The sequence below is a fragment of the Condylura cristata genome, unplaced genomic scaffold, assembly GCF_000260355.1.
Source record: "Condylura cristata isolate star-nosed mole 26May11 unplaced genomic scaffold, ConCri1.0 scaffold00003, whole genome shotgun sequence".
NCBI classification, from domain to species: Eukaryota; Metazoa; Chordata; class Mammalia; order Eulipotyphla; family Talpidae; genus Condylura; species Condylura cristata.
Genome location: NW_004567104.1, coordinates 25,067,098 through 25,082,781, shown reverse-complemented (window position 1 = coordinate 25,082,781; position 15,684 = coordinate 25,067,098). Strand labels below are relative to the sequence as shown.

The 15,684-nt window shown below is 38.2% G+C and overlaps 1 protein-coding gene across 1 annotated transcript; it reads left to right on the top strand.

Annotated features, from left to right (window-relative positions):
* Positions 1-1,317: 1,317 nt before the first annotated feature.
* CLDN1 (claudin 1) lies at positions 1,318-15,264 on the top strand. The gene is made up of 4 exons (XM_004675098.2): positions 1,318-1,750; positions 10,831-10,995; positions 13,002-13,086; positions 14,838-15,264. Exons 1-4 carry the CDS (start codon positions 1,528-1,530, stop codon positions 14,998-15,000), a joined length of 636 nt encoding a protein of 211 aa, XP_004675155.1. The 5' UTR covers positions 1,318-1,527; the 3' UTR covers positions 15,001-15,264.
* The last annotated feature ends 420 nt before the right edge of the window (positions 15,265-15,684 follow it).

Here is a 15,684-nt window from a genome sequence, read left to right as displayed (position 1 = left end):
TGAGCAGAAGTTATAGAGATTCTTTCTCCCAATGTCAAAATCTCACAAGTGGTAGAGATTTTCTCTCATTTTTGCTGTCTATACTCTGGACTTTTAAAGTTTTTTGCCACAAGCTGACAGTTCCACAGTAATTTATGGGATCTATCTTGTTTTTCCATAACATGTTTATTTCTGTTTTTACCAAAACCAAAGAGGTTTCTCTTATTACCACAGTCAACACTACACACAGAAAGCAGATGGGAAAACATTTTAATTATTCCTAACCACAAAACCATTTCTGAGTAACTTAAAAAAAAAAAAAGAAGGAAGCTTAAGAGACCTACAGAGAAAAGCTAAAGGCTCAACTAAACCAAACCCTGAGGAGGTGGCCAGTAAGTTCCTGCAAAAGTGGGAGTCACAGTCCAGACTTCCTAAATCATGGCTCAGTTCTCTTTCTACTGAAAAATATTTTTAGATGTCTCACCTTTGATGAAGGACATGTGATAATTCAGTAATGAAACACCCTCAGGGGATCAGGAACTGACTGTCCAGGTTCCTCTGATAATGAAACTTTGCTCCTAGGCAAATGACTGTGGGGAAGAGTCTTGTGTGTGTGTGTGTGTGTGTGTGTAAAGGTGGGTAGCTTGCATTTTCTTAAGAAAGATCACAGATTAAAGGATAGCATAGATCAAGTTGATATGTAGTGGAAAAAGGGTGAGCTGGGAAAGGAGAACTGGTTATGTTATTAGCCTGCTGTGTAATCTTATGAAAGTCATGTTTCCTCTCAGTTTCCTAAACTACTCAATATGAATATTTTTTAATGACCCTTGCTGAAAAGGCATATGATGCCCAGCAAAACTAAGAAAAGGTGGAGGGAGTGGGACAAAGGGAAGAAAGGAGAAGGGAGAGGAAACTGAACAAAAAATGGGAGAAGTGTGTGTGAGGGAGGGGAGGAAGAGTGAAAATAGAAATTAGTAAGATAATTTTAAAAAGTTGAAAATGAAAGTTTGGGTCTCATGAAGGGTCTGTTTTACATCTTTATTCATTTTTGCTATGTACGCATACGTATTCAATTATGGAAAAATGTAGATTAAATGAATGGGGAGCCTGAGGAGGCTGACGGGAGGGGAGAAAAAGGGGAGCTGAGAAGGAGCTGGCGTTGGAGTCTCCTGGGTTCTCTTCAAGTTTCGGGGCCTGCCCCGGCCCCTGTGCTCTCCCGGGCCTTCCTCCTGAGCAGCCCCGAAAGCGCCAGGGGGCGCTGAGCCGCACGGGGCGGGTCCCGAGGGCGGAGCTGCTTTAAATCTGGGCGCCCAGCGGGAAGGCGTCTCAGAACGTAAACCTGGTTGCTGCCGGAGCTTCTCACATCCCAACTCCAGGGCCCGCCGGGACCGGCCAAACCAGAGCCTCTCCAGCGGCGGCGCGGGGAGTGGGCTCCTCAACTAACTTTCTCGGCGCGACTGGGCCGCTCGCGGGGACCCGGGTGCGCACCTGCGAACTCCCCCTCCTGCACCTGCCACCTTTGAGCCGGCGCGGGCGTCCGAGCGAGCCATGGCCAACGCGGGGCTGCAGCTTTTGGGCTTTATTCTAGCTTTCCTGGGCTGGATCGGCGCCATCGTGAGTACGGCGCTGCCCCAGTGGAAGATTTACTCCTATGCTGGCGACAACATCGTGACGGCCCAGGCCATCTACGAAGGTCTCTGGATGTCCTGCGTGTCGCAGAGCACCGGGCAAATCCAGTGCAAAGTCTTCGACTCCTTGCTGAATCTCAATAGTGAGTGTGTTTCGCACCCATTAAATCCCCTGCAGCCGTGACCCCGAGATACCAGGTTCCCAGTGGCTACCTGCCGACTCTGTTCTGTTATTACCCATTTATCAGCTTTTGATTGATCAAGTCTTCTGATCGTGCACTATATTGTAAGGAGGTGGAGAGACCCCTGATTTTGGGAGAGTGAGACCCAGACCTAAGCTCTTGTTTGGTCTTTAACTCTTGGGGAGACTCTTTGCTCCCCTTTAGTCTTAAATTCCAGTGAGAGAGGCTAAATTTCAAACTTGAGCTCTTGGGTTTCTCCAGAACATTCTCAGAGTCTGAGTAAATTGAGGATTGGTACGGTTTGAAGAGGAAAGCGGTGTTCTTTGAAAATTTTCAACTCTGTGGCTTTTCAAGAGTGCGATTAAATAGAAAATCTTAAAAGTTTTAAAAACTATATTTACTATTACTTTTCATAGTAAAACCCACACTTTTATGTGAAATGACTGAACTGTTTCTTTTAGTCATACTTGGGCTTGAATCTCTTGATTCTTCCAAGTTCCAGAAAGTGTGGGGAGACGGAGCCCTCTTGTCAGTCTTCCATGGTCTTCCTTGAAGATTCCCCTGAAGGGTTTACCTTTCAAGTCTGGGAACTTCACAGGAGGCAAGTGGTGTGGAGTTACTTTGGAAGGTGAAGGTGAGTGACAGGTAGCAAAAGGATGATAGGAAAGAAGAATTTTGAATAACTCCCTCATCTAATATGAAAGGAAGAGTAAGGCACTGAAGAGAAGTGCCAGAGTGGACAAGCACCTGAAGAAAGCAGAGGTCAGCTGTGGGGGAGGTGATGAGAGAAAGAGTGGGTCTTCTCCTGGTGCCCTTCTTTCACAAAGGAGTGTCTGTGTGATAGATTCTCTCTCTCTCTCTTTTTTAAAACTTCGATCAAGGTGGGAGGAATTACATAGAGAGGAATATTTGTGAGGGTGGGGGGAGAATGGTGACAGGGTGACTTTTTCCCTTTTGTTATGTTTTTCTACCGAAAATGGATTTGAGTGTTCTGTCAGAAACTCATTAAATTCCCACTAACTTAGGTAAGAACGATTCATCACTGGAATGTCTTCCTTGAGATGTTGTATTGTGTCTTGCACTGTGTGTCTATTAAGCCCTTAAACTAATTGGAAGAAAGAGTTCTTAGTCTTTGCCTAGATAAACAAACTTGCCTGCCAGTCCCCTTTGTGTTGCTGAGGGTGAACTGTGGATGTCTTTGCTCAAGTTTACTTCAGCTGCTTTGTTGTGTCGAAAGTCATATGCAATTTAGGATTATCAAACTATTCAAAATATGTTTAAACATCTCACAAACCTGTGGACTTTGGTTAGTTGGTGTATTATCATTTCAGCTTTTTGAAGTCACCAAAGGAGGACTTCTGTATATCAAATATAAGGAGTAGGTTAGTTACACTTCTTTATACCTAATCTGTGTTTCATCATTATCTGTTATTTAATGCCCTTGTGAACTATATTTACACTTCTGAAGTCGGCACTTGAGAAAAAAATCATTGAATCTCCCTGTGGAGATATACGCACCTGGAAGGAAAGGAGGCCATTAGTCATTTTGGGGGTCATGAGGAAGAATTGGTGGATGAATTGGTGGATGGAGAGAAGTTTCTGAGGGCGGAAACTTCAGAGTGGTCTTAAACTCCAGATTCCTTGTTTTGTGGGTGGTTTTTCTTTTGTGTGACAGTCAGAGTTTATCCAAGGTGGGGCTAAAGGCTTTCTCTCAAAACTGATTCCCAGAAGAGGGAGTCTTGACTCACCCACTGACCGGTACTCCCAGCCTACCAGTGACTCACTGTGGATGCCTTTGGATGGAGTCCAGTGAACCTGTCTCAGTTTCTCCACCTGGGCACTGTTGCTCACACCCACCTGCTGTGAGACCTGGGGTAGTGATTTATTGGCTGGTTTGTGTCATCTAGAGGTGAACAGGATTACCTTATGTATTAATAGTGTTTCCTGTTAAAGGTGGCATTCCAGGAAGTGCTTTTTTAGGTGAAAAGCTTATCTGAGAGTTTCCTAAAATGTGGTACATTATTCTGCTTGCCAGTGAGCCCACTTGACATCTTAGAGTCTAAAAACAGGGATTTATCAAGGTTGTTAACACTAGACATGTTAAAAGCCATTGATGCCCTGCTATAACTAGTGTTAACTTGTAAAAAGCACATGATCTCATAACATATCTCAGGGGATCCAGTGTGCTTATATCAATGTAGGATGCAAGATCCAGCAGGATTTCTTTTAAATCCAGGTTTTTAAAAAGCAGCTTATGAAAATGCAACTGAGAAATCTCCTGTGGATACAGACGTTACCCTGACTGTTGTGATTTTACTGCACTTGAGACAATACCCAATCTATCTAAAATATGTGTTTATTGACATTGATAACAGCTGCAGCTGAAAATTATATTGTGCAAGAAAGGGCCAGGTAAGATACAATAGACTCCTCTTGATATGTCTGTACACCTTGCCTTGTTTTGATCCAACTCCCAAATCTTTGGGAAGCTAGTGCTTATTTTATGTGTATAGTTATGTGCTTCCTTTTACTTGTCTTTAAAAGCTAGAGCCATCAAAGATTGGGCTGTGCCAAGAGGTAACATGATAGGAGGTATGCAAGCAGAGAATAAGTAAGCATTTTGTAGGAATGTTAATGGGGAAAATCTAAGCACCAGACAAATGGGAGGTTACGCTAGACTCTCAAGTCTCTTCTAACTTTGGGATTCTGTAATTTGTTTGTTAGCCCTTCCAGCCTGTTCAACTTGCTCTGCATGAATCCACATGTGTGTAGGTGTGCTTAATGAGCACTGGTTGTCAGGACGTTTCCCAGCACTCTCACCATGATGTCAGGCACAAAATCACTGACTTGAATCAACTTTGAAGCATAAGCAGAGAGGAGGACACCCACTTATACTTCTCCACACTGCATTACGCCTGCTGAACCAAGATGCTTAAAGGGACAGTGGTGTTCAGATCTGTGTTCAAAATTAATTCTGAATTTTGGAATGATGGAAGTCAAACAAAAATTTGGACTTCAGATCAGAAGACTTCAATCTTAGCTTGGTTTTAACTCACCATATGTGTAATGTTCAATCACTTGACCTCTCTCTACTCTGGTACCCCACTTATAAATACAGCAGAGTGAGAGGAGTGGGGAAATAAATTCATGAATCATTCACCGGTTCACCAAATGTGGGCCAGATTCTATTCTTGCTCCTAGAGATGCAGTGAAGGTGATTTATAAAGTGCTGATGTTGATTCCTTCCAGTGTCAACATTCTATATTACTAATTGCAGTGATTGAAAGGAAAGAGGTAAATGGCATAGTCAAGGCTCCCTTGATTAAAGGGATGAGTAAGTGACATTAAGGTTATATAGAAGCCTCAATTTAATCACTAGCCGGTTTCTCTCAGAAATAAAAGAGGCAAAATGACTCTGGACATCCTGGAAATTGGTAAGTTCTACCCTATCCCACTTCAGTTACTGACTAGGCCATATTCTGAGGTCACACCCAGTGACACCAACTCATATCTATCAATAAAACAAATATCTAACAATGAAGATGCTTGAGAAACTTTGAATTGAGTAAAAGTGAAAGATTTAATAAATAGACTTTGACTTAAGAGAATAGTTGGGTGACAGTCTGTGATGAACTCATTTAATTATGGAAAACATTTTTTGTTCTAATCATCTGATAGTTCATTTTTTTTTTTGTCCAATATTAAGCAACTACTAACGCAAGAGGGACTGTGTGAAAATGTGAAGATATTAAAATCTGCTGTGTTTATGATATATGGTATACAGAATAATCATGGAGTAATAGGGCCAGTAAGTAGCATATATGGTATCAGAGATTGACAAAAGATTCTGTTGCTTCTATAGCATATCTTTAGAAAAGAAAAGCACTTTTCTGTGATTATCTTTTTACATTTGTGTTGATTAACCCAATGGAGGTAGATCAGTAACTTCCAAATGATTCCTTGTCTTTTAAGTAAAGATCTTTATAAGAATGTTTTCAAATTACACTTTCAGGTTGCAAGTGGTAAGACTCCTTAGGGAGTTTTTAATCCCAAGATTACCAGTCCAGTTAAGTATAATTAAAAGGCTGCTTTCCTCCTTTACTGCTGAATAATGATGAGAAATAATAGTGTAAATTCTTTAATGTTTGCTAGCCATTTTCTTTACTGACAGCTTTATTGAGTGATAGTAATAATAGCCATATCTGCAAGCTTATTGTAATAGGCCAGGAAATATTTGCTCCTAGATTTTATCTAATAAGATCAGCTCAGCATTAAGAAGTCTGTACTACATGTCTCTCATTGAAATATTATTTATAATTTTCAAACATCTTCCCACTTCTCTGCCCTCCTAAAAATCCTTCCACTAGGGAACAAAAATGTCTTGAAAACTCACTAGATGCAAATTTAAAGCTTCAGAAAAAAATTGATTAAATCAAGCAACAAGTGTTAGTTTTTCTCCCGGTAAAAGTTTCTAGCTTTACTGAAGTCTAGATGAAACTAAGTCTGGCTTTATATTGCAGGATTTTAACATCCCTAGGCTGTACAGGGAGGTGCTTTCAGTGTTACTTCAAATGCTAAGCCAATGACAGTTGTGTTTTTTACCTATCATGTTCAGTTTTGAAAGGGAAAAGACTTCTAATTTGAATTCATTGAACCCAGATAAACTAATCCCTGTAGGTTGCCAGGTACATTTCTTAGTGCTCAGAAAGAAAATGTGAACAAATACCTGGCCCAAGTCATGTAGGAGCTCACAATTATGTGTTTTAGATCTCTGACTTGAAAGACTTCCTTCCATAAGAGCTTAATTTATAGGATTCATCTAGTTCTAGCTGAAAACTATGCAATTTAGATTCTATCTGCACATAAAACCTTCATGACTCGTGTCACAACACTCGTTCACTTTGACTTGTAATCCATCATTACATATGCCTGGCTCAAGAGTCTTCATGATCCTATGATCTTTAGGCTTATTTTTGGTAACATTTTTACATTTCCCCAATGTGTAACTATTTAATGATTCATCTAGATGTCTCTAGTGATTCCGGATGGGATTGTTTCATGCTCATTTGCACCCTAAAATGGAATGTGGTAAAACACAGACATTTTGAAAGTTAATAGATGGCAGGAAGTAAATAAAAAATGTTCTTTTGCAAAATAATAATGTTCTTTCAGAGTTTCACAAATGAAACATGATCCCACTGCTTTGCATGATTTATATGATTCCAAAATAGAGATTATATTTTATTTCCTTCATTATTTTTTTGTGTATGATAACACACAATACATGACTCTTGAAGAAATTAAAAAAATATTGGGCCTTGTAGCAAACATTGATCAGAATTTCTGCCCCCTCCCCCTTAGTAACTTTGTAAAAGAAGCAGAAAGAGTCAAATAGGTATGTGAATCAAATGTGTTTTCTCTAAGAACTTGAAGGGGGAAAAATCTTAGAGATGAAAAGAATGAATCTTAGATTATCTCAAGTGAAGGTAGATGGAGCCCCGACATATAGCATCCATGTGTGCACCCTGCCTGGGAGGTTTTATACAGGCCTGACTCACAAGATTGAGGTCCAGCAGACTCTTCATGAAGAGTACCTTGTGATACCAGTGCTCCTACCTGCTGGGCTGGTGGCCTGCTATTCTGTGAAGTGCAGGTCAGGATGATTATTTTAAAGCTGGGTCTGGATTGGACCTTTCGGCTCAAACAAAGTTGAAAACTTGGAGAGAGATCAGAGAAAATAACAAAAGTTGATTAATAAAGGGTTAGAAAACTGAGTATTTATGAGAAAAAAAAATGGAGGTGGCTGAGAGATTAAAAAGCTGTACACATTTGAAGGGCTACGATAGGAAGAATGTTTACTAATTATACTTTCTCTACTGAGAGTAAAATCCTATCATTCCTTTTCTAAGGACCTCCAGTGACTTGTGATTATATTTACAATATAACACCTAATCTGAGATTGTAAGGCCTGTGAATGGTCATATTTTACTTTCGTATCCTGCCCTCCTCAAGTAGACGGAACAGTTGTTGAAGTTTGTCCAGGATTAGAGGGTTTTCTCAGATGCAAGACCTGTTTTTAAACCCTGGCAGTCCCAGCCAAATGGACCACAGTCTCCGGCTCTAAGCCTATGGACCCTCTCTTCTGACTTTCAGTACTTCCTCCTGAAGTATTTCCCTGCCGGAAGTACCTTCCCTTCTGTGTGAAATCTTATGACCACTTTTAAAAATGTGTATTACCTATACAAACTTAGTTGTTTTATTGTTCTCCTTCTCCTCTGGAATGGCTATCTTTGTAATAGCTGCTGGTAAATCAGAAGAAGGGCTTATCATCACAGTAGAGTTTTTGGTACTTTCCTCTGCATACCACAGTGGTGTATGAAGAAGGTGTATGGTGGAAGAAGTTTTGCAATAACCAAATAAAACTGAGTAAGAAGTTTCTGGTCCTATAATCCCATGGTGTGTGATGTGTGTGTGTTTCAGCAGCAATTGTACCACACTGGAATCATAAGATGATGTGGGGTGGAGTTCAGATGTGACCACACAAACTTATGAAAAGGTAGATGGAACTGTGAGGGGAAGAGGAAGTTGATTCTGTTTTTGCTTTTTGATTAAGTTAAAATTTGGTTTTGGCTTGAAAAATAGATATTTTATGTAATAGAAAAAAAATAGCTGATACTTCTTCCAAAGAGATTATTAATATAATTTTATCATGGATTGAATGGGTGTGGCAAGATTGAAGAGGTCAGTAAGTTAAAACTGAATGATGTTTTAGAAATTTTATATTCTAAGTATGATTAGTAACCTGAGTTCTCAACTCAGAAAATGCTAACACGGACCTTAGGCAAATGAGTGGCATAGAAGATCATCAAGAAGTTTATTCTTCCAACTTCCCTGTGAGAGATTGTATCAGTCATACTTTACATAGTAGAAACTGCTCTCAAAGGTCACTAACCCAAGATAGCATGCTTTGTTATATTATAAATAATCTTTACCTGAAAAAGATTTGTCATATGTTAATGCTGTCGGAGAGAAATCCTTATTTGAAAGGAGAAAATAAATGTAGAATTTAAACAAATTCTCCTAACCAGCACAGCTTCAATTCATTTTTCTAGGCATGCCCATTAATGCCACCAACTTGAAATATGAATGTCCTGTTTTTACCCTTTAGGTATCATATCAAAACAATCCTTCAATAGGTCATGACCCAGTAAAACAACAATAATAGACAATTGGAAAACTGGTGGAATCCTGAGAAAACTACATTGAATTATTGTGCTCAGTCTTATAACATCACAGTTTAAAGCTGTTAATAGCTCTAAATACGAATGTAGCATGTACCCAACCAATATTACAATAGTTATTTGTTGTATGCTAACAAAACTGGCATTCCTGACCTCAGTAACTGGAGATAGAAATGATGCTTATCCAACCATGATGATTTAGCAAAGATTCATCAATTTCCCAAATTTAACAGTTGTTTTGAGTCTTGATGATTGGAATGAAAAGCTGTTGCCTATTTCCAAGATATATTGTAAACTATTCAATTTTAAATGGTTTGATGTTAAGTATAATACCTATGCTCTGTTCATGAGGATTAAAAAGGTAGTCATTCAGCTAAACTTGTTCAACCGGCTCATTAATCATTTTTCCAGAGGATTTTTGAATTTAATGTTGAAAGTGTCAAATGTTAGAGCTAGAGGGCTTCTTATTCATCATTCAGCCTGGGTTATTTGCTTTTCTGAGGAAGAAACCTTGTTGATTACTGACAACATCAACAAAAAACTTTTATATGTATATATATATATGTATAATAAATAGTTTATTCTTACATCATTTTGCTCATTTTTCCATCTCAGCTGCAATCCCCTTGGGCTTCCTGTCACCAAATCACCCATGTCCCATCACCATAGTCCAGTGCATTTCCCTCCCCCCACTGTTTTTGATCCCATTCTCCACTTCACCCCCACAAAATGTCTCTGGTATATTACTGTTCATCATTATCATTATTTTCTTGCCTGTTCCGTTACATTCCTGCTATGACAGAAACCATCCGGTATTTTTCCTTTTCTTTCTGGCTTATTTCACTAAGCATGATCTTTTTCAGTTCCATCCATGTTGCTGCAAAAGACATGTGTTTATTTTTTTGGTTGCTGAGTAATATTCCATTGTGTATATGTATCACATCTTTTTAATTCAGACATCCATTTTGGGGCATTTGGGCTGTTTCCATGTCTTTCCAGTTGTGAATAAAGCAGCAGTAAACATGAGTGTTCAGGTATCTTTTTGAATCAGTGTTTTTGTGTCTTTTGGGTAGATACCTAGAAGTGGGATTGCTGGGTGGTAGGGAAGCTCCATGTTTAGCAGTTTGAGGAACCTCCGAACAGTTTTCCATAGTGGTTGTACTAGTTTGCATTCCCACCAGTAGTGCAGGAGAGTTCCTTTTCTCCACATCCTCTCCACCATTTGTTGTTGCTAGTTGTTTTAAGGTGTGCCATTCTCACTGGGGTTAGGTGGTATCTCATTGTGGTTTTAATTTGCAACTCTCTTACTACAAGTGATATTGAACATTTTTTCATATGCTTCAACAAAAAAATTTTAAAAACATGAAAACTGAGGTGTCCATATATATTCCTGGTTCAGTTTTTTCTCTTCCATACACTATTGAAATATATTTAGTTTTGGGGCTTCCCTGGTAGCCCAAAGGTTTTTAAAGTGCAGCACTATGAAGTTATTCAAAGCCACTGCAGCACAAGTTCCATCCCCAGCCAGAGAGGTAACCCACATGTGCAGCAGGTCTCTCCTAACCCTCCCATTGTTCCCTGTATTTCAGTCAATATGCCTATTCTTCTCCCTACTCTGTCTTTTTTTTTTTTTGTGAATCCACTCACCTCCCACCCCTCCTTCCTGTACCTCTGATCTGTATCCCAGTTCTTATATACATGAATTAAGAACTTTTTTTTTTAAAAGAAATACATTAGTTTTATGCCACTGTTTGCTTGGTCTAGACATGATTTTCACATGTTCTAAATGTTTTCTACCAGGTACTTTGCAAGCAACCCGTGCCCTGATGGTGATTGGCATCCTTCTGGGACTACTTGCCATCTGTGTGGCCACAATTGGCATGAAGTGTATGAAGTGCATGGAAGATGATGAGGTGCAGAAGATGCGAATGGCTGTCATAGGAGGAGTAATATTTCTTATTGCAGGTAAGAGAGGCATGTTCCCCTTCATTTGAATATTTGAAATCTGTTCACAGTGGACACCTATTCATAGATGCTGCAGATACCAACTGGTTTAAGAATCAGTTTGCCCAGGTAAAGAGAGATATTTTATACCTAGTAAACACTAAAATCAAGTCTGTATAATTTAGGAAATTTTGTCATGTCTAGTTCCATAGACATGATATAGAAAAAAATAAGAGGGGCATAATAGGAGAGAACATAAAGAATGTCTGAATTACACAGGTCTGTGAGGAAGAGATGTCATTTGGATTATTGAAAAAAAATGTTTCAGGTGAACTGATCAGATTCTAAAATGAACAGATTGTACCCAGAGATTAGTGAAGAGTGAGGCCGACTGGAATAGAGATAGAATGTTGGAATGTCAGAAAACTATATTCAATGAGTTAAGAGAACAATACAGCAAGATCATGAAGAAAAATGATAAAAGAATGAAGTTGTGTTTTCCATAGAATATAAATACATGTGTTGCTTTATTCAGGTGTTGATGATGAATTAGTTATGTGACCTCTGAGAAAGTGAGAGCCAGAAGACATAGACGGTTCCATAATAAAATCTTTAATAAGACATATTAAATGAGATAGTCTGTTTATAAAATAGTGTATAAAGTAACAACAGGTTACTTTTATATAGTGATTAATATATATTTTTATAATGTACATATATACATACACACACACACACACACATATATATAGTTTACTTCCTGAAAAGTACTAGTACATATGCTATATATAATATATATAGTATGGTATATTATCATCATTATTTTTTTTTAAAGATTTATTTATTTATTTGTGCATACAGAATTGGGGTACAGGCCAGAGGCTCAGGGGCGGTGAGAGGCTTCACCAGAGACAGAGTGGGGAGTAGAACAGGCAGATCGACGAAGTACACTGCTGAGGGGAGCAGTGGGCTGGCCAAGAGAGGTCTGCTGTTCCATGTAGATCACCTCTGGGGTTGGGGATCGAACTCGAACTCACATTAAAGCTTCTACGGGTAGCTTTCAGTGCTGAGTCCTTACCCTTTGCGCCACCAGGGAGGGCCTGGTATATTCTTTTTAAAAAGGCACCGTAGTTTAACCTTTGAAAAAGTGGAATTAGACTTTCCTTTCTCATTTCCTTTTTGACAAAAAGACCTTGTTTTGGGCTGTTGTCCCAGCACAATAAATACATTTAACCAGTAATGAAAGAAGAGGGATTATGACTTTGTTAACGATTTGGTTAAAGTGCTCCGTCATTCAGGTTTTCCAAATTATCTCTTATCAAAAAGTCTGGATTGTGTTTTACTCCCAACAATTTAATTTTACATCACTTAATTTCTTTGGTTTGGAATGTTTGGATTATTTCTCTTCTCTGGTATTGTTGAACTGTGAAACACATAGGAAATTGAGAGTGTGCTGCATAAATTGATCTGATATAGCACCACAGCAAAGCACAAGGTAACTGCTGCCACGTCTGGGAATAGTCCATTCTGAGGACATGGGCTGCTCTTCCCTGCTCTCTGGCTACTTACTCTCTCTGACCATGCAGGGGTGTAATTTTGAGGTTATTTTTTGTCAAAAAGAATATAGCAAGATTTCATCTTCCCTTTTGCGAGTAATTCTGGTTTTATCAAAAGTATGTTAGTACACTAGTGGATAGCAATAGCTTTAAAGGCTTTCTAGCATGATATGACTTGCTGTATGTTTCCAAAATACTGTTTGTTTTGTAATTATCATTTTATCAGTAACCTTAAACTATAAGTGAGTAAAATGACAGAAAGTATAAAACTCATTCCTAACTCTGACTGAATGTTTTTGTTTGTCCTAAAATAATAGGAATAAATCATGTCTGAAGCTTTAATCTAAGTTAAAATTGGCTAAATAAAAAGTATTACCATTATTGATACAATTTAATTTTTGTAAAATATGTATGTATTTCTGCTCAATGTTTCAAGTGATTAACAATGTTTTTTGTTTTGAATTTCTATAGGTCTGGCTCTCTTAGTTGCCACAGCATGGTATGGAAATAGAATTGTTCAAGAATTCTATGACCCCATGACCCCGGTCAATGCCAGGTAATGCTTCTTATGTACAAAATAAACCGGTCTCTGAGAATGTACTGTTTGTGTTTTGCAAAGTCCAGCCAATGTCATACATTCCCAGCTTTGATTTCCACAACTTTGGGAGAAATTCATGTCAAACCTGAAAGTAATTTGAATGCCTTGTGACTCATCTTAAAATGAGTTTGATAATTGCTTTAATAGCCTATATTGAGGACAAATGCACTTCAAGCAGGTTTCAAGTACTAAACTTTACAATGACATGGTAGTTCCTATTTTTTTTATATTAATAAAAACGTTGATTTATTTGAAGCTTCCTTTTGAAGTATACTTCAATATAACACTTACTTGTGATTATTTGTAACAAAGCACAGTTTAGAGTTATTCGAAGAAAATAATGCTGTTGTGGGGGTCATCTCCAGTATGTTTAATTTCATCAGTTTGTTTACTTGTATAAAAAAAAAATTAATGAAAAAAATAAGTTGCAATACCATTTTCAAATTATATGTTCCACCACAACTATAACATTGATTTTAAAAGGTCACTCTTCTTAATAATATTACAAGTTCTGGAAGTTACAGAGCTGATTCTTGCCTGTCCTGTAATGACATTCTTTGATCAGCGACAAGGTTCTTTGTCTCAACCTTGTTCACGTCTTTAAAGCCTCATAATTACCTTCAGAGCCAGGATGTTAAAATGTAATTATTGTTTGTTGAGTCTAGGATGAATGGGTGAAAAATCCCTGTGGTTGGAGAGATAAGGTGTGATTCTTTTTATACAAACTCCCACGTGGAGGAGAACACATGCTGCAGTGATTGTGTTGGAACCCTTCCATGAGATGTACCATGCAGAGACAGAAACTGCTGGAGGTCAGCAGGCTAAAATTTTATTAGTAATGGATGCGAAAGCACTTTACAAATTGCTAGGAACTGTATACCTGTTATTTACATTGTCTCATGTGAAACTGCTCCTGAAAGCAGTCCAGTAGGGCAGGTAAGATAATCTTGTTCTAAAAAAAAGCAGAAACTGAGGTTGAGAAATGAGGCTAGGAGTTCACAGTCACAAGTGAGCATTTGCTTCAGGATTCCAACCCAGACCTTATAACTTTAGATGGATCCCTTCTCTGTCCTTATTGCCCACAGTTAGCTCAGATCCTCTCCCCATGAGTCTGGCATGGCATGTCCACCTGAATCAACTCTACTCTAGAAAGGCCTATGAGCTGTCTAGAGCTCTTTTTTTTACCAAGGCATATATTTCACATTTCAGTGTATAGGTACCTGGGATCAGGCAGGAATTAACAACTACAATCATTTTCATAACACTCTAGCAGTTTCTTTACAGAATATGCTTGTTACTTGCTGATAACATAGCTTTTTAAGCTTTAGCTTAGGAACCAGGGTCCAAACCCAACTTCTAAAATATATGAACATGATTTACCAGTCTCCTACACATGGAAAAGTCTTTGGAAATAGTTGCCCAAGTAACCTGGTATTACATACAATGTTGCCTGATCTGTTACTGCAAATTGTCAACAATTGCAATGTCAACATTCTTCTGCTTGTGTGTTCACAAAACTTAAAAGTATGTTCAAGGGATTGGAGCTTTAATTTCCATTGGGAGGAGAAAATGAGTATGGTATTTATATCCTTGAATTATTTATAATAGAAATTTCCAATGATGCCTTTTTAGCCTTTTGACTAAGATCAAGTGTAGAAAATTTCCAATGATTCTTAGGCTAACCAAATGCACTATCTTTTGTTTCTAAGGTATGAATTTGGTCAGGCTCTCTTCACTGGCTGGGCTGCTGCTTCTCTCTGCATTCTGGGAGGTGCCCTACTTTGCTGCTCCTGTCCCAGAAAAACAACATCTTACCCAACACCACGGCCATATCCGAAACCTGCACCATCCAGTGGGAAAGACTATGTGTGACACAGAATCAAAAAGGAGATAACCCCGTTGGAACAAAACAAAACGGACTTTGAAATACCATCATTGACATTACGACATTAGACTTGACTTTTGTAGTCTGAACTGTGGTATTAATGTCCCCCCCCGCCCCCAAAGAAAACACACACATTTTTTAAAAAACACCCATTGATAAAAATGGCTTAGTTTTATTTTATCTTCTTTCCTCAATACAGAGGGAAGTCTTTTCCATTTGTATTATTAAATAGCACTGAATAATTACTTCAGATATGGGGAGGACCACATCTCAAATATATATAGTATGTATATACCTGGTTTTCTATAAAAAATTAGATAGCACAAATTCTTATTCTCATTACATTACTACCAATATAATTAAAATATATCTAAAAAGAAATACGTATTTAATTCTATGTTGATTAAGTTAGCAGTTTATTTGGTATATTTCTCATTTCATATGTACACAAATATAATAGGTCATCTACCTTCCTTCAGCTTTGAATGATCATTTGTAACTAATGCACAGTTTATTACAGAAGTCTTCAACTACAAGTATGCATTCTCTCAATTCATTTACTCTTTTTGTATGCTCATTTTATTTTTTTATTATGGTCTGATAGCACTTGCTTTGACTACAGTCACTCATTCTTTTGCCTTTATGTGTTTTTTTTTTTTTTATTAGGCTGG